This window comes from Emydura macquarii, unplaced genomic scaffold (genome assembly GCF_026122565.2).
Source record: "Emydura macquarii macquarii isolate MOO-44397 ecotype Brisbane River unplaced genomic scaffold, CSIRO-AGI_Emac_v2 contig_3517, whole genome shotgun sequence".
NCBI lineage: Eukaryota > Metazoa > Chordata > Testudines > Chelidae > Emydura > Emydura macquarii.
In genome coordinates, this window is record NW_027133654.1 from 6,858,644 (window position 1) to 6,878,015 (window position 19,372).

At 43.7% G+C, this 19,372-nt stretch overlaps 1 protein-coding gene across 3 annotated transcripts in view; it reads left to right on the forward strand.

Moving 5' to 3' along the window:
- The first annotated feature begins 1,191 nt into the window (after window positions 1–1,191).
- Window positions 1,192–19,372, forward strand: part of EGLN1 (egl-9 family hypoxia inducible factor 1) — a 48,889-nt gene continuing 30,708 nt past the window's right edge. For all 3 annotated transcript variants that reach the window (XR_010917569.1, XM_067535746.1, XM_067535745.1), the window contains exon 1: window positions 1,192–2,562. Coding sequence is in view for 2 of the 3 variants with exons in the window: in XM_067535746.1 (XP_067391847.1) it covers window positions 1,663–2,562 (900 nt within the window). In the remaining variant the exon portion in view is untranslated. The remainder of the gene's footprint in view (window positions 2,563–19,372) is intronic.

Below are 19,372 nucleotides of genomic sequence, written 5' to 3' on the forward strand. Positions count from 1 at the left end.
AAATGGCAAAAACTGACCTCCTGGTCTGTCCTCTCCACTTTCTCCTTTCTTCATCAGTTTCAATACCACCACTAGGAATCATCCCTGTCACTAAAGCCCCGAACGCAGGTGTCATCTTTGACTAGCTCTCCCTATCTCAAAACATCCAGGCTGTGTCTAAATCTTGCCTGTGTCATTTTATAATAGAGGAGCTTGGTGCACTTTACTAATGTGAATATGTATTATTATTCCCTCACCCTTTTAGGGATGAGGCTACTGAGACATCAAGAAGTTAAAGAGATGCCATTAACCTGTCATCTAATTTTTAAAAAAGTATTTTCTATTCTCTGGTTGCTGTTGTCATTTAACAAAAAACTTTCTTTTGAAAAAAACTGTTTTCCTCTCCACTGTTGCTGTGCAAAAGACCCCTCTGCCTCCCCTCCACCCAAACTAAATGAATAAATAAACAACCAAGAGAGGAAACTATGTACATGAGAAACCATAGTGTAATTGCCTATGCATGAAGTGTTGTCATATGCACAAACAATGAATTACAGTATTTTTGCTAACCTTCCCATTAGAGTAACCTCAGGTCTTATAACTATAGTACGTAAATAATTTTCAGACAGAAGTGTGAATTTAAGCTCACTGTTTCCCTTTAAGTGACTTGCCCAAGGTCACTCAGTAGATCAGTGGCAGAACTGGGGGCTATAAATCAGGTGTCATTATGTACAACACACACTACTTCTTATGTTGGTAGAGCACATGCATGGCTGCTATTAGATGAATAACCATTTAGCTAACAGCAGTGCAAAACACAGAGGAGGAGGAGGGGCGCCCCTGGCAAGCAGGCTGAGATCAGAATAAAATTTTGCAAAACGTGGGTGCTTGGTTCCAAGGTTTTGGTTTGGCCTCGGCTCTAAGTGGGCGAGGGAGAGAGAGCAAAGGGGGGACTGTCCTCTATTCATTGACGTCCTCCTATCGGGGCTGCTTAAATAAGCTGAGGGGGGGTGGGAATCCAGTCCGCCCCATCTCATCTGCCCTAAACAAATCACGGGCCTTTAGGTGACTGACGAACCAAAGCCTCCCCTCAGGAAAGGGAGGGGAGCCTCAGCCCCACCCCCAACGCTGCAGCAACGCTGAGCTGGCCCGCACTCCCGCCCCCTCCCCTCCGTCCTCTGCGGCCCCACCCCGGCCGCGCTAGCTAGCTGGCTGGAAGTGGCGTACGTGCAAAGCCGGCAGAGATAGTGGCGCCTCCTCCTCCTCCGCGCCTCCCCCCCCCCACCCTCCAGGCAGCGGCAAGGCGAAGGGAGGAGACGCCGAGCCGCACGGCCGGGAAGAGGAGGGGAGCCCAGAGGGGTTCCCGGCGCAGAGGGGAGCGGCGGCGGCGGCGCGATACCCCGGCACTCCCCCGGCTGCTTCCCTGGCCGGGGCTGCGATGAGGCGGCGGCGAGCCTGAGCCCGAGCCCGGCGGGGAGAGCGGAGCGGAGCGGAGCGGTCCCGCGGGTGCCCGCTCAGCAGGAGGCCCGGGCTCCGTCGCGGGCGGCGGCGGCAGCAGCAGCAGCAGCAGGCCGGGGGAGCGGAGGCCGCCGCCGCATCGACGGGGGCGGCCATGATGCAGTGAGCGAGCGCTGCCCGCCCGAGCGCGGCTGGCCCCTCACCCGGCGCAGCGGCGGCGGCGCCATGGCCAATGACAGCGGCGGGGGCAGCGGGTCCGGCCAGGGCGGCGGGTGCAGCGAGCGGGACCGGCAGTACTGCGAGCTGTGCGGGAAGATGGAGAACCTGCTGCGCTGCGGCCGCTGCCGCAGCTCCTTCTACTGCAGCAAGGAGCACCAGCGCCAGGACTGGAAGAAGCACAAGCTCGTCTGCCGCAGCGGCGCGGCGGCGGCGGCAGGGGGCGCTGCCGAGCAGCGGGCCGGGCCCCCGCACCAGGCCGGGCCGGCGGCGGCGGGAGGCGGCGGCGGCGGCTGCAGGGAGGAGGGAGCCGCGGTTCACAAGGTGCCGCCGCCCGGCGCTGAGGAGGAGGAGGCGGCGGCCGCGGCGCCGCTGACCAACAACCACCTCCCGCCGGCCGCGGCGGCGCTGTCCGAGGCGGCGGCCCGCGCCGAGGAGGAGGAGGCGGCGGCGGCCGCCCCGGCCCCGGCCGGGGAGGCGGGGCTCGTGTACCGGGACAAATCCAACCTGTACCCGAGCGGGGCCCAGGCCGGGGCCGGCGGCGGCAGCGCCTTGCGGCCCAACGGGCAGACCAAGTCGCTGGTGCCGCAGCGGCTGGCGCTGGAGTACATCGTGCCCTGCATGAACAAGCACGGCATCTGCGTGGTGGACGAGTTCCTGGGCAAGGAGGTGGGCGGGCGCATCGCCCGGGAGGTGCGGGCCTTGCACCACACCGGCCGCTTCACCGACGGGCAGCTGGTCAGCCAGAAGAGCGACTCCTCCAAGGACATCCGCGGGGACAAGATCACTTGGGTGGAGGGCAAGGAGCCCGGCTGCCAGACCATCGGGCTCCTCATGAACAGCATGGACGATCTCATCCGCCACTGCAACGGCAAGCTGGGCAACTACAAAATCAACGGCAGGACGAAAGTGAGTGACCCTCCCTTCCTCCTTCCCTCCCTCCCCGCCCTCCTGCCCCTCGCACGCACCTGGGGCTCCCCCGCGCTTGGGGCTTCTCTCCTCGCTCACCTCTTCGCGCACCCACTCTTCCAGCAGCTCCTCTAAGGTCCAGCAGCGTCCTGGTTACCGATACGTCGCCTCTCTCGGCCCTTGTGTCACACGCTAACGGGGCGACACGAGTGAGAGGGGAAAAAGGAAATAATTTAGTCTTGTTTTCTCAAAACTGATAGGCAGCCACTGATGCCGATATTGAGTGTCTTAGTCAATTGTATCACTGTTTGCGCAGCACCAAGGAAACTGCTGGAAGTAGCAACAGTGGGATTGCAGGCGACCAGGTTGCAAATCCTCAGCGTTTTAACTCTCTTGTCTAACCCTGTTTACACTGTAGGTGTAATCTTGTTAACACGGACTTGGCAGTGTCCTGGGAACTGAACAGCTCCTCATTCCTAGAGGGTGGTCCTTGAAGGTCAGGGTGGGGCAATGTGTATTTCTGCTAGAAAGACAAGGTGGATGGGGTAATATCTTTTATTGGACCAACTTCTGTTAGCGAGAAATACAAGCTTTCAAGCCACACAGCTCCTCTTCAGGTCTGGGTTAGAAATAATAATTTTTTTAAAAAGCTATTACCTCATGTGTCTCATATCTTGGGACCCACAGGGCTAAAACTACACTGCATACAACAATGTATTGCTGCTGTCAGTACTGTGCCTATGACTTCTACCTCTACCTCTAGAACAGTTATTATGCATTCTTTCATGAATGCTACATCCCATATGCAAATCTGCAGTACAGTATTAAATGTCTAAAACTTATACAGCACAATCCTTCTTCCTGAGAGTGCAAGAAACACTGCCTCAGAAACAAAGCCTCAAATAGGGCTCTGTCTTCATATGAGAAAGATGAGGCAGGTGTGTAATTATAAAGGTTGCAGCAGGACTTGTTAGTTTTAGATGTTCCCCTTTCCTGATCTCTTATGTGTAGGGCAGTTTTTTGTTCTGAATGTGGCAGAAAACTCATATTGTACAGGTGGAAAAAATAGTTTTGAAAATGATGCAGTTTAGTTTGCTGTCCTTAGTTAGTGGTTGACTTGAGTTTTTTCATTTTCTTCCTAAGACTGGTCAGAAGTCCTATAGCATCTGCTATGAAAACTCACACTCTACAGATGGGTGAAAATGATCCTTCTCATACTGCAACAGTGTTTGATCAATTTTTCAGGATTGCTTCAGTTGATAAATTCTGAAATAGTAATTTTTGTTATGAATACTTCTAGCATTACTTACTGGGTGTTTGCTTATTAACACTCTTGGCAATAGAGACTTTAGCATGTATGTAGTCTGTTAAATTATGATGAGTTGCGTTGGTGTAGTAATACAGAAAGTGCTGGTTTACAGAGTGAACTATAATATGTCAGATTATAATATTTGGCACATCTATGAATACAATAAAATGGAAATTATTGGGTGAGTATCCAGGTGTTTTGGATACCTACCCAAAAAGTTTGTAATTTGTTGATCTCAAGTGGAATCAGGCAATGCTGTTTTATAACCTACAGTAAAATGTAAGTGGTGAGGAGAGGAAAGGTGTGACTGTTTGAGATGTTTTCTTTGCCAGTTTTGCCAAAAATGAATATACTCATGTTTTCTTTATTGTGTGCTTTTTTTGGTTGAGACACTAGTCCTCTTATCATAAAATTCAAAGTGTTATGTCATAGTATCCTGACTTGTAACTGTTTTCTTTGCATTCTTAAAAAAAAAAAATCATGGCCTTTAGCAGGAGATTGCATAGGATTAGTGGTCCCCAAACTTCTCCTTTCATGGCCCCTTTTACCACTAATAGAAAGTGTCTGCGCTCCTGGGCTGGGAGTGGAGTCTTGGCCGGGCTGTGGGTCTGTGGCAGAGGCTGGGAGCAGAGCCGCAGCTGGGAGCAGGAGCTGGGAGTTGAGAGCAGGGGTCAAGGCTGGGGGCCGGGAACCGAGAGCAGGGCCCAGCCACGACCGGAAGCAGGGGGCTGGGAGCGGAGCCTGGGGCCTGGAGCAAAGCCCGTGCAGTCGGGGGGGGGGCAGGTGACCTAGGCCCTGCTGTGCCCCTACCCCCCCATGTTCCTTCTTGCCCCCCATAGGAGGGCCCGTCCCACAGTTTTGGGACCACAGGTATAGGACAGCTCTAAGTTTACTAAAGGACTAGTAATAAGAAAAAATATCAGACATTTTAAACATTTGTGTGAAAATGACATTTCCACTTTTTTGCAAATCTCTCACAACTTGCTACTTCTGTTACAACATAAGAATGTTAGTGTGAACTGCTAAAAAGCATAATTTTTGTCTGTTGCACTGTGACAGACTCTTGTTGCAGCAGCTCAGAGCATCAGCTAATAGAGAGCTATAGAGGAGAGGGAGAAACTGAAAGGGTGGATACAGCCCCTGCCTTGTTTTGGAGACAGTAAATTAAAAACGTTTCCCTGTTGATGGAGGGTGTGTGTGGAATTTGTTTGTGTGCCTTGGTGTCCTGACACTTAATTTGAATGGATATTACATTGGAAACTGCTGGCTGACACATGATTGTGTGGGTTTCTTGTGTAACTTCATAGCGTGAGATTTGTTACTCAGTTCATCCCTCAAGTAATTATTCCACTCGTTCCCCACAAAAAAAAACCAAACCAAAAAGTCCTCAAAGTTAAAATATTAAAAAGTAGTCTCCTAAAATCTGTGGCATTGTTAGCATTACTCCAATTTTAAATCTATGTGAATGGGAATCCTGCATTTTCTATGGCCTCTACCTTTTTGTAATTCAGACCCCCATCCTGCAATTTACAGTACCTGAGGTAGAGTGTGTTGTAAATAGCAAGATTGGGGCGTAGGGGAAGGACTGTTGGAGTTGCCATACAGCATCAAACCATTAGTTTATCTAGCCTGGTATCCTACTGATTTCTGGCAGTGACTAATATCTGGTGCTTCAGAGGTAGGTTACATCTCTACTGCAGAAGCCACCTGGCTAATTGTGAAATAATATAATAGGCAGGAGAGAATTTCTTCCTGCAGTTAGTTCTATATGGTGGTGGAGTAAGAATAAGACTGATGGAATGTTTAGTCCTACTTGGATGCACTCTGTCTTCTGAAATCTCTGATGGATGTGTTATGAACAAGATCAGATGTGATCCCTTCAAGATATACAGGCGTTAAAAAGATGTTGCTTTTCTCTCTCCTCTTTTTTCCCTTGCTCTCCTTGTGACAGAGGGCTAGTGTTCGTGCTGCTGTGAGTAAATTTATTTACTGAGCAACTTCAGCAGGGACAGAGTGGAAATCAGTGAATTGACAAGAATCGTTCTCTTGAGTGGTTTAGGGGAGAGACAAATGAAGAGAAGAGGGCAAAGACTTAAAAGGAAGGTTAAGATTGCCAATTATTCAGTCTAGTATATATTCGGGAACCAAGTTTATTCACTTACTCCGACAGCTAACAGACTAGGAGTGCTGTGAAGACTAATATTCTTTTTATTTCTACCTCAGCCTCCAGCAACTATACAGAATTGCACTTGTGCCCCTCCTTCAGAATGTTTTTTGTCTGGCAAGAGTAGCTTTGTGAAACTGATCAGGATCACCTGATTGAGTAGTACAGTTCTGGGGAGGAAAGTGGAGATGGAACCCACACAAGGTGGATAGAACAGAGATGAAGAGGAGAGGTCTGAGGATGATGATGCGCCACATGAACAGAAAGGGGGACTGGCTGTGCGCTAGCAGCAGTGTAATGGAATACTGTTCATGGCAAAAGAGAATCCAAAAAGTAGAGGTGGGAGAAGGGTAGAGTAGTGGAGATTTTTTACACAATCCCAGGCTGCTTGATAGGAAGAGGGAAAGAAGGCTCCACATTTATTATGCAACTATTACGTAAATACTGATATGAAAAACTAGTCTCTTCCTTCCCCCTTCTTTTTGTTCCAGCGTTGAGGGAATTGCAGTATGTTAAGAATCCCAGCATCCTCTAGATTCCTAGCAGATCAGAAGGGCAAGGGCTGGGGAACCACATTGGGACATTGCCATAAGGCCTTGCTGGTAGGGTGCCTTTCATTTTGGCCCATGATTAACAGGCTTAGTTCTGGCTACTGTGTCTAGTACATTTTCAAGCCCTGTTTTGAACAATCCTTACACCAAAAGTGCGCTTTTATTGGTAGCAAAAACTGTTTCTTCTCTTTTTAAACAAACAGTGGCATGCTACAAGAAGTGTGATTATATAGATATCCATCCACACCTACTGATCTTTCTTCATGTAGCCCCAACATAAATAGGTATCCAGTATAACACACACACCTTGCCAAACTATAGCTTACATATTTTTTTACTGGATTAATAAGTAAATTTGTAACTGTCTGTATAGCAAGTAATCTTGCCTTTCAAATATTCAGGGTTTATGATTTTTGTGTCTGTAGTATATTAGGTTGCTTAGTTTGAGAACGTAAAAGACTTTTATGTTTAATATTAATGACAACAAACAACTTTAACAGGATTGTAGGTAAATCATCATAAAATACTATGGGCTAGTTGGGCTTCGCTCTGTCTGGACAAGAATGTCTGCTTTATCAGCAAGGTCTGGTGCAGTACACTCCCATATTTTACAGCGCACACAAGCGCTGTTTAACAGATGAGAAATTAAATCCAATGATACAGCACATACCACTGGATTTAATTCCCAGTCTGTATCCAAGTCGCACTCTGTGGAGGAGTTGCTATTTTGGATTCCTCATACCTTTTCCCTCTAAATTACACCATGTGAGAATCTGATCATGTGTCATAGTGCTATCCTCACTGTTTTTCCTGGTATTGGTATTCCTAGCATGGTGGAGATTTTCTTTTTTTGGGAGTATAACTTCTGTGTGTAATCCTGGTCTTTCCCAACCATTACACAGAGCAGGCTTTGGGAACAGAAAAGACTTTTTATACAATCTGTAAATTGCTTTTGTTAATAGAATTACATAGTAATATTACTGTTGGAAAGTTAGTTTCTAAGAAGTCCAAAATTATTTCTATAAAATTCAGAAAGTTAGAAAAACCAATTTAATCTTACGAGAGCTCCAGCATCTATGTCCGAACTCCTTACAGTATAGATAGCTGCCTTTCCAATCTATTTCTACTATACTCAGTTTTTATATTGTCCACTCAATCATAATTTAATCTCCTGCAGTCAAGCTGCTGGTAGACCTTTCTGTTAAAATGTATTTATCCAAAGCTATGGAGAAATCTTTTTCCTTCTGTGGTGGTTCATTGAAAACACATTTCCTATTCCAGTATGTGGTGTTGCTGGACTGGCTGGATCTTTACTACCATCTGCCCTTTTGGTAGGGTAAGGGTTTGGACACAACCACCACAGTTATTTCATCCTATCACAACCGGCTAAATCTTGGTTTACATGTAAAGTTTAGGTCGACATAGTTCTGGTTCTCGGGTGTAAAAATCCATTTCCCTGGGCAAGGTAGCTATGCCAATCTAATCTCCTGCTGTAGGTGCAGCTAGGTTAATGGGAGAATACGTCTGTCAGCCTAGCTATCGTTGCTTGTGAAGGTAGTGTTCCTACAGAGAATGAAAATCCTCTTTGGTCACTATAGGCTGTGTCTGCTCTACAGGGTTATGCTAGCATAACTGACACTACAGCTGTGCCAGTGTAGTCCCCATAGCATAGAGGTGGCCTAGAGGTTTTTATAGTGTACTACTTCCAACTTCAGTGATTGAATTACAGTGGATGGTGAGGCTGATTTATGTTATGCACAAAACCATGCTAATTCAGCATTAAAGTGAATGCTTTACTCCATCCTTTACCCATATCGTCACCTTTGTAAAAGCAATGGTCAGGGTGAGTAAAGAGCCTTTTTAAAAAATATAGGGTGCTCAGATGACCCCCCTCTCTCAGTTGCATATGTACTCACTGCCCCATTATTTAGGGAAAGAACGTTTGGCCATTTGCTTGCCATCATTTTTGTGAACAATGGTTCAGCGATTAAAAGCTGTATTTTACTGTGTCACCGTAATGCTGACATAACTTTGTGCATCTATATAATATTTTTGTATGTGTATATTGATAATATGTACTTTAACATACAATAGAGGCAATGTGGGTTAGTTATAAGAATATATACTTTTGCAAAGCCTTACTTCATTGTTTTAAACTGTTGTAACCATCATGTAATGTTAAAAATTTTCTTAATTTTCTTGTTTGTTAGCATGAACAGAAACACTAGCTCTCAGTCCCATTGTTTCCTTTCTCAGCTGTTCTCGCCCTCTTCTTTTTCTTGGCATCTTGTCCTCTCTTCTTAGTCCATGCTTTGTTCAATGTTCAGAGTAAGACCTCTGCCATTCGCTAACTGCTCCTTCAGAAAGAAGCAGGGCCCCCTGTTGCTCCTTCCCACAAAGGTTGTGATGTGCAGCCCCCGTCTGGCATCTAGTCCATGTTTGAATTATCGGTGAAGAAAAAGGTTCTATGTTCTTTTAGGTGAAACCCTATTTTTCCTCCCCTAAAGATAGTATATTGGCTAGGTCTTTGTTCCTGGCTTGAGCCAGATCAGAATTCCTCTGGGTCTGAAAAGATTCTTGGCCCTTTGACTTTGAGACAGAGATGGGCCAGCCTCCTTTAGAGACCAACTGCCAGTGTCTCAACATGACACTTTAAAACAGTCTGTTTTACATTAATTCCCCCATCAGTATCAGCACCAATGAGGTTCATGGTTCCAAAGGACTGCGAGAGTTATGACCAACCACTGCTTCCTCTGCAGCTTCTCCATTGGTGATGGAAATACCTTATTTACCTTCAGAGTCCCAACAGTGAAGGGGAGTTGCCCATGTATTCTCCTAAGCCCCATCTCCGCATTTTGACTGAGACGGATTCCAGACTGTTATCCTATTTTAGACACCGTAAAAGTTGTCTGCTTCCTCCATGTGCCCTGATATCCATCCCTATGGGCCTCTCATTCCTTTATAATGCCCTTTCATAGCTATACTAGAGCCCCTGGGTCCTTACTGGAAACATGTTTCACATACACCATCCCAGAGAGAGAGTTTTACTTGGAGGCAGAAAACTGCTCAGCCTTAAGAAACCCCTCTTGAGATTCCACATCTTGAAGAACCCTCTGAGGAGGAACATCACAGGGAGGAGGATGTTTAGGCACCGGTGGGTATCTCCTCTTTGTATTTGGACGAGGCAGTGATTCCTATGGCACTGTCTCATCCAGATGACTACAAGAGCTTCCAGGAGCTCATGAAAAGAGTGTGTGAATAGCTTCAAATCCAGTTTGAGGAAGTTCAGGAAGCTGCGCTTGAGCTACTAGATATTCCCTGTATATCTATGCCAGGATGGGTTACTCTCCCAATAAATGAGGCCCTTTTAGAACCTGCAAAAAAAGTTTGGCAGATGCTAGCTACTATGGCCCAACATCCAAGAAAGCTGACAAGAAGTATTTTGTGCCTTCTGGGGGAGCTGTATATCTGTATTCTCATCCAGTACCAGGCTCTCTTGTAGTAACAGCTGCAAACAAAAAGAGCAGACAGCATCACTCTAAATAACCCTGACTGAAAGGGATCCAAAATGTTTGGTCATAAAAATTATTTATCTCCAAGTCTGCAGTTGAGAATTTGTAATTATCAAGCACTCCTAGCATGGTATGTTTTTTCTCAACTACAATGAATTTACAGACTTCATTGAGAAATTGCCACAAGATCATAGAGAGCAGTTTCAGTAATTACTCAGGGAGTTAATAGCAAGTGTCTTTATGAGCGTGTCTGGCTGCTGCAGATACTGCTTCATGCTCCATGGCAGTATCAGTGGTGATGCAGCGCTCATCTAGGCTACAGACATTGGAAATCCCTAAAGAGGTCCAATCCACAGTAGAGGATCTTCTGTTTAAGGGTCCTGGTTTATTCAGTGGGAAGATGATGCCCTCCGCACTCTTAAGAATTCCTGCGCTACCTTTGGGTGTTCACACCTACAGCGAAAAGGAAGCACACTAAGTTCCATACTTCCCTATTTCTCTAATATTCTTTGGAAACCTCCTCTTCCTATTTCAGGGGTCATGGAACACTATAACAGACGTGGGTCTGAGATCGTTAATTCTGATTAGACAGTTTAGTTCTGTACTACATCTACTCTCCAACCTACCTTCCCAATCCCTATTCAGTCACCCCTCTCACAGGAGATAAGCCACTTTTTCGTTGAGCACTCTCTTCTCTGAGCTAAAGAGGTTCATCCACAACACAGAAGAAAAGGTTTCTGTTCCAAATACTGTTCATACCTAAGAAGAATGGGATTTGGGACCTATTCTGGACCTCAGAATGCCCAACGTGAATGTGCGGTGGGAGGAACCTAGACTAAACATCTGTACTGCAGTTAAATAGCCCCTTAGTCTAAGTCCTGTGAGCCTGAGTCAACTGTGAGTGTTTAATTGCAGATTAGACATATACCCTAAGACAGCCAGAGCTTGCGTGCCTCAGGGAAGGTTGGGGACCATGTCCATGCTCATCATTCAACCTCAGACAGTTCTTCAAACAACAAGGACTTGTCACTATTTACTGGACCACATGGCTTATTGCACTTCTGTTATGCTTCATGCCAGACTACACCTCCTATGCTGCATGCAGGATTGGATGAAGTACATGCTTAGCAAGCACAATTTGGACATGCCTCTAAAAATTCCACAGGACCTTCTTTCCTCATTCAGTTGGTGGAAGGATCCCATTGTCCCCACCACTTCCAAAAAAGACTGTAGTGATGTGTGTCATTAGTGGATTGGGGAGCCTAGAACATCACTTAGTGCGAAGCAAATGGACTTTCGAAGTTGCTCTTACACACTCATCTTCTAGAGCTAAGATTAGTTTGTAATGCTTGCATAGAGTTCCGTCCTCTGATTTACACACACTACACTGTCTGGCATGATTTGAATGCAACTGCTATGTTTTATAAATGGGCAAGGAAGAGCGTGATCCTTTCCCCTGTGCGAAGAAGTCATACAGTTGTGAAATTTGTACATACAACATCAAATTACGCTTGTACTGGGATATGTGCTGTTCAGCATATTGATAAATGATATTGAAAAAGGGGTAAAGTGAGCTGGCAAAATTTGCAGATGATACAGAGTTACTCAAGATAGGTAAGTCCAAAGCTGACTGCAAAGAGTTACTAAGGGATCTCTCAAAACTGGGTGAGTAAGCAACAATATGGCCGATGAAATTCAGTGTTGATATGTTCAAAGTAATTGGAACACAATCCAAATTATATATACAAAATGAGGGGATCTAAATTAGCTGTTACCACTCAAGAAATAGATTTTATGAGTCATTATGGATAGTTCTCTGAAAACATCTGCTCAATGTGCAGCAGCTATCAAAAATAGCTAGCAAAACATTAGAAACCATTAGGAAAAGGGATTGATGATGAAACAGAAAATATCATAATATCACTATGTAAATCCATGGTACACACACACCTTGAATACTGCATGCAGTTCTGGTTGCCCCATCTCAGAAAAGACATCAGAATTGGAAAAGGTTTAGTGAAGGGAGACTAAAATGATTAGGGGTATGGAACAGCTTCCATATAAAGATTGGGGCTGTTCAGCTTAGAAAAGAGACAGCTAAGGGAGGGGGATATAATAGAGGTCTTTAAAATCATGAATGATATGGAGAAAGTAAATAGGGAAGTGATATTTACCCCTTCTCATAATACAAGAACCAGGAGTGGACACCAAACAAAATTAATAGGCAGCAGGTTTAAAACAAACACAAGGAAGTACTTCTTTACACAATGCACAATCAACCTGTGGAACTCATTGCCAGGGGATGTTCTGAAGGCCAAAAGTGTAACTGCGTTAAAAAATAATTAGATAAGTTCATGGAGAATAGGTCCATCCATGGCTATAAACCAAGATGATCAGGGATGCGACCTTATGCTCAGGGTGTTCCTAAACTTCTGACTGCCAGAAGCTGGGATTGGATAATAGGAGATGGATCATTTGATAACTGTCCTGTTCTGTTCATTTCCTCTGAGGCATCTGGTACTGGCCATTGTCAGAAGATAGAATAGCGGGCTAGATGGACCATGGATCTGACTTAACATGGCCATTCTTATGTTGCAGCAATTCACCTGCCAGGTTTGCAGAACACAGTGATAGATAATCTGAGCACACACTTTTCAGCAAAGCAGGAGCGTGAAATAGGCGATTCAATCAATCTTCTAGAGGTGGGTCACCATTCTGTGGACTTACTTGCAAGACCCTGGAACAAGAAATGTTGAATGTTCTATCTGAAAGGTACAGAGTCCAGGATTTGTATGAGATGCATTCTTCAGACCTTGGGCATGTGCACTGATGTATGCATATTCACCAACTCTGTTTTTTTCTCAGGAAGATCAGACAGGATGTAGCCACAGTTATCCTTGTAGTTCTAGCATATGGCAGGGACCGTTTTGGTTCCTGGAGCTTGCATGCTTGTCAGGCTGTCCTCTGATATTATTTCTGAGGCAACAGATTTAATGTTAGAGGAATGAAGGAGTGACCTGCCATTCCATCCTGTTCTACTCTTCATCTGTCTGTGTGGTTTTTGGATAGATGTTGGAAATAGAACGTGTTGAACTGATGTGTAGAACATACTGATTAACAAAAGGAAAAACTCCACCAGGAAGATTTACGATGTGAAGTGGAGAAGATTTGTAGCCTGAGAATTTTGCCACTTGAGTCACAAGTTCCAATTTCACTTCACAGACAAGTGCAGGAAAGAGCATGATGCTAAAGGTTCAAATAAGGGAACCAGGAGATCTGCCAAAACTACATTTAGGTCCCAAGCATGGGTTAGTTCCATAAGGTAAAAATGCCCTCTCTAAAACTCTAAGGCCTGGTCTACACTAGAGAGTTTTGTCGACCAAAGTCTGGCAAGACCAGGCAGCTGGTTCCTGCGTCTGACCGGGACGGCCTTGTCAATTACACGGCTGAGCCCTGAAGAAGCTCAGGTCGCTTTCCCCAGCTCCCAGCAGGGAAAGGGGAGGGGAGAAGTCCCCGGAGGCTTCCCCAGGCTTCTGGTTGGGACTGGGGAGTGGGGCACTGCCCCTTAGGTGGGTGGAAGTGCTCCTGGTGAGGACGCACTCCATCAATCCAAGCAGGGCAGTGTGGACATCAGCCATGTAAATCGACCTGTGTTAGGTTGACTTATTTTTTAAGAATAGACAGGTCCTAAAGGAACCTGACTGTGATTGGATGGGAAAGAGAAGGGTGGCCATGTATGCTCTGGTATCCTGCCCTGGAGTTTTCAAGCACCTACTCCTCCAGTATTCCACTGTGACGCTATTGGAACTCATTGGGTCCATTCTGATTGCAACGTTGCAACTCTTTACTGTCCCTGCAAAGAAAGTCGTCTTCTGCAGCTCCACAACCTACTTCTTCTCAGTTGGCTTCTAACAACCCGATAATTCTGAAGAAGAGCTTCCTCAGACTGGGGACCTAGCTGGGCCCACAGCCGTATTATCCTTATACCCAAAGGAAGCTATAGTACCCTCCACTCCAGCTGTCCCAGATGACTTCAAAACTTTTTAGGATCTGCTCAGAAGGGTGGCTGCGTCCCTACAGCTGTCAAGTATAAGAATCTTCACATAAAATGACATAAATGTTCAAATATGCTAGGTCACATAGCGCACTCCATTAACGAAGCTCTGATGGACCCTGCAAAAAATGTATGGCAGAGATCTGTGACTGTGGCTTCTGCATCAAAAAAGAGGGACAAGAAATATGTACAGTCTACGGGAGCCAAATTTTTCTATACTTATCCGGTACCAGACCCATTGGTGGTGGTTGCTGTTAATGAGAACCAAACAACACAATAAAGACAAAAGATCCAAAGTGTCTTGACTATTGGTGGTAGTAATAATAATAATAATAAATGAAGAATAAGAACTATTCTTTGAATCTTCAATATGGAATGACCAAGCTCTACTATCCCATTAGGATTTTATGAATTATAAGTTACTTGATTTTATTAATAATTACCTCTAGAACAGTGAGGAGTTTTAAGCCTTCATTTCAGAGCATCAAGATTGGATGCTTATTTTGGTAGAGCAGTGCTATCATCTCTCTTTAACTAGACTTCACATATTCACTTCATTAGATTGGGTCATGGCTTCTGAGTCACTATAATCTCTGTAGACTATATATAGCACTTGAAGAAAGAGCAGTTGCTGACTTGTATAGGAACATAGGGCTAGAAGGGACCTCCTGTGTCAGAAAGTCCAGTCTCCTGGTATTGCAGGCAGCCTAGTCATGTAATCTTGTCCATAAACTTATTAAACTCCATCTTAAAACTATTTAGGTTGGTTGCCCCCACTACTTCTATTGCAAGGCTGTTTCAGAACATCACTCCTGTGATAGTTAGAAACCTTCTAATTTCTAGCCTCAACTTTTGTACCCATTTGTAACTAGAGTTTTTAGAGATTGTTCTCCATATAAATATATATGTTCTATTACCCACTCTCAGTGCCTTCTATTATGGAGTCCTATAGCATCTGGATTTTGGAGTGAAGAAGGAACCGAGGGGTGGTTGGGCCAGTCCTCCCTTTATGCTTTTAGTGCAAAGCATGAGAGCACTCAGTGCATGCTTGGCCCCAATAGACACTGCTGGCCAAGAGTCCAATCTTGAGAGCATGGTGTGAGTGTGTACACAACACCTCTCAAACTCAAGTTACCGTGCAGATAAGTAACTTCTCTTTGTCTGTGCCTTAGAGGGCCAGCAGTTTTTTGAGAGCAAAGGTTGTTCCTAATGTTATGAAGGCCAGTAGCTGAAATCCAAGAGTAGGAATCCAAGCAAACATACCTTTAAGGAAGCAGCATTTCAGGTGAATAGTTCTCTCTTCTTTCACTAATAATTCAAAAACTAACTGAATAGGCTTTCCTGAAACTATTTGGGGGGGGAGGGGAACTCCTTAAGGTGAAGGCCAAACATACTTCATCCACAAAGAATATTTCAGAAAACTCATTAACCAAAAAGAAGCCTTTAAGTGGGTTTGTAACGTAACCCATATCCCACAGTACTCTAATCAAGAATCCTCTACCTCTTGTGCTGTTTGGGCAATAACCAGTATGTAAGCAGATGAACATTTCTTGGAGTTTTTCAAAAATGATTGGGAGTGCATGGTAATACCAGAAAGAGACCTATAGATTAGACTGTATGTTAATACTAATAAAATAATATATTAAATGAACAGACCTTTTCAGTGAACAGATATAGAAATAATTGTGAATTCCCCAGCATCTACTACTTAATATATAATCTATAATAATTCTGTGTGCCTCTCATTAATGTTGTTTCTTTGGTGAGACTATATCTATATTTGGTGAGACTATATTGCATGTAAAGAAACTAGAGGAGGAAATAATGTCCATTTTGGAAGTAGGGGGGAGATGTAGAGAATATTTATTCCTATAATGGAATGAATTTTGGTGATGCAGAACAGAAAGCCAAGTTATTAGAAGATAGATTTCCTTTAGATGATAGTAGTACAGAAAGTAATGGAGTTACAAATGAATATAATGGCCTTCATTTTTTCTTCAGTGACTCCATATTCACTGGCAATGGACCTTTTCAATTCCTACCCCTCATTGCATTGTTTTCCATGACTCTTTAAAGGAGGCACTGCAGTGCTAATTGCTTAGTCATTTAAGCTCTCTCTCCTGGTTTCTGAGGATGACTGGTTGTATTTTACTGAACAAATCATCAGTAGGAGATTGGAATCAGAATTAGTTGGCTCATGACCCTGCAAAAACTGCTAGTAAATTGGGGTCATAACCTTCAGGTTGAAAGCTACTGAACTGGACACTCAGGTGCAGTGACTGTAGACAAACTTAGTAGCCATTATGTGGTGGTTTAATTTAGGATTTCCCTACTTTTCAGTGTTTGCATTGGGAATAAACACTTGAGCAATTTTAACTTGAAATTAATACTTTTATGGAAATTTGACTATAAAAATACAGCCCCCTTTACTGCATTTCAGTCTCTGGCTCCCAATTAGCCATTAGATCCGGTAGAGAGACCAGTTACTTAAAACTCTATGCTCTACCAAAAAGGTTTCTCCTGACCCCAAAGGATCAGCCACAGTACCAGATCAATATAAGTTTGGATCTTACCCAAAATACCACGCTGCCAGCCAATCTTTTAGTAACTACAACTAAAGGTTTATTATAAAAGGAAAGAAACAAACTATAAGATAAATGTTAAATAATTAAAGCAATCACATACATACAGATAACTGGAAAGTCCATATATATCAGGTTTCTAGTAGAATTGTGGAGTTTGCAGGCCTGTATAGTCCCTCTGGTATACATCCAGGACCTGGATGGGTCTCAATCTGTTATTTCACAGCTTCAGTTCAGTTGTAGATGAGCTGATCCAGAAGTAGATGAAGACTGAAGACAGACTAAAAACAAGATGGATGTGGGGCAGCTGCCTCTTATGTCCTTTGGCCTCTATCATGCTGCTTGTGGAAATTTACAGGAATAAGATGGAGTCCAGGGTCACATGAGTAAGTCCTGGTGGCTCATCAGGTATATCCCTGGCTTCTTCCTCGGGCCCATTGTACCTATGAGTTTTCTTAATGGGCCATTAAGCAGGCACTTGTGCTGCAGCCATCCTGTCTGGGGTGTCACCCAGACACAGCACAATTTGAAATAGATATATCAACCATATCCATAACTTCCATTACACATGTCACACATGAACATAAACATTATCATCTTACTTAGCACATCATAACCTTTCTAACAGTACCTGACATGGCATATCTCATATGAATTATTGTGATTTTGACATACTGATAAATAATATAATAAATTCACCCCACCCCTCAATCCAGCACGCGTGACAGCAAGAAAAAATTTCAGAGCTGTTCTTGGTCAGTTTATACTAAATCCTGAGTTAATTCTTTATGGTTTCATTTTAAACATCCATTCAACTAACATTCACCACAAAACTCTACAAACTGTTCGTACTTCATTAGAACATTTGATCTCTTTTTAGTAAAGGGTATTTGGCCCTTGTTCATTTCTGTTGAATATTTGTTAAGCCAGCTGGCACATAGCCTTGGGATTGTGAGAGAGGAAACTGTGGCCAGTTGATAAGGGAATCTTGAACTAATTCAATTTCAGCTGGCATGTTGTATTATGCCTAGTGAAATAAATGTTGGTCAGTCATACTGCTGGATGGTTTACCTTATTTATGGTCTGAAGTAGGGGGAAAAATAAGGCACCAGCCAGTTTGAAACACTCTTGTTCATAAAAAGTAAATCCATCTTTTAAAAAAAAGTACTGTAGTTTTGATTGGTGGAAACAGAAGAAGCTAATCTTCTAGCTAGTCCATATGCGTCTTTTCAGTAATGGTACAGAGAGTATCTGTTGCTCTTTTATATTGCTGCCAGAGTGAGTTGGCCAGAAGTCTGATTACCGCTTGCCTTTTAAAGGGATGCAGTCAACTTGAAATCTAATTAACTTCAACTTTTTAAGTAGTCTGATATTAAACTTGCCATGAGTCCTTTTGCCAATTTTTGTGGCTGTAAAACTATATTTTTCGTTTTTAAATAATTTTTTTCCTTTCCTATTGCTATGTGAAAGACCCACTGAATAGGGAAAACTGACTACAGTGAAATGATACAATAAAAGCCTTTCAAATACACAGAGTAAAACCTGGGGGGAGGACGGCCCTATCTCCCAAAATCTCTAGTTTATTTGTTACAGTAAACTTTAGGTATTACTTGTAAGAGTAGATAAAACATCTTCATATAGGAGTGTTTTTTTTCCTCAAGTCTCTTTCCCTTCCCCCCAAAGACTTTTACCTTATATTTTACAAATTGAAGCTCTCTCAAAGCCTACAATTAACTTAAATTTGTCAATATTTAAGTAAAAAAATGGTTCTTATTAAAACATCTGCATTCTTTGCATCTCAAACACTTCAGCATTGAGAGATTGAAAGTGAAACTGACTATAAATAAGACTAAAACTGACTTCATTTATCTTGTTCAAACAGAAATTTTAAAAATAAACTAGTATCAATAGTGGAAAAATTGATTATTTAAAAATATTTTTAGATCTTGAGTGTAGGCAATATGGGGAAATACATTGTCAGTGTACTTCTATATGAGGAAAGGTGGCACTCTGTATATTAATTCACTGTCACTTTTGGATGCTTGATTTACGTTCCATGTGAGTGAGCATCATGGAATCACTTTAAATCTTAGTGGACATTTGTCCCCATTACATAACTATCGTTGGACAGCCTTTCTTTGAGAGAAGCCAGAAATGGAACCAGAAGAATGTTTCAGGTTAGGATTGAGTAATGTGGTGAAGTTTTGGCATTACTTTCCCAAAGCAGGCCTGTTTCTAATCAATCCTATTTACTGAATTTCAAAGCAAAAGGATAGGGATGAGAGGAAGGAACTTTAAGTTAAAAACTGATATGTTCAAATATGCTTTAATTGGAGAAAATACAATGAAAGTGGCTAGGTCTCCTGTGTGCTCCATGATACCTAGGGATGAGCAAACTCCACAATGGAGGACCCGGTACAAAATTAGTGGTGGGAGTGGGGAGAGTATCCCAATTTACTGAAATTGTCTGAGTACAGCAGGAAGGAAGTGGGATTTTCCAGGGGATGCATCTTGTTGGAGGGCAGCCCCTGCCTCTGATGGGATGATGCATGGGAATCTGAGGAGATTCTCACAGAATTTCCCTCTCTACAAGTCTCCTTTTGTGGCTTTTACCACAGGAATGGATGGATAATCTGGC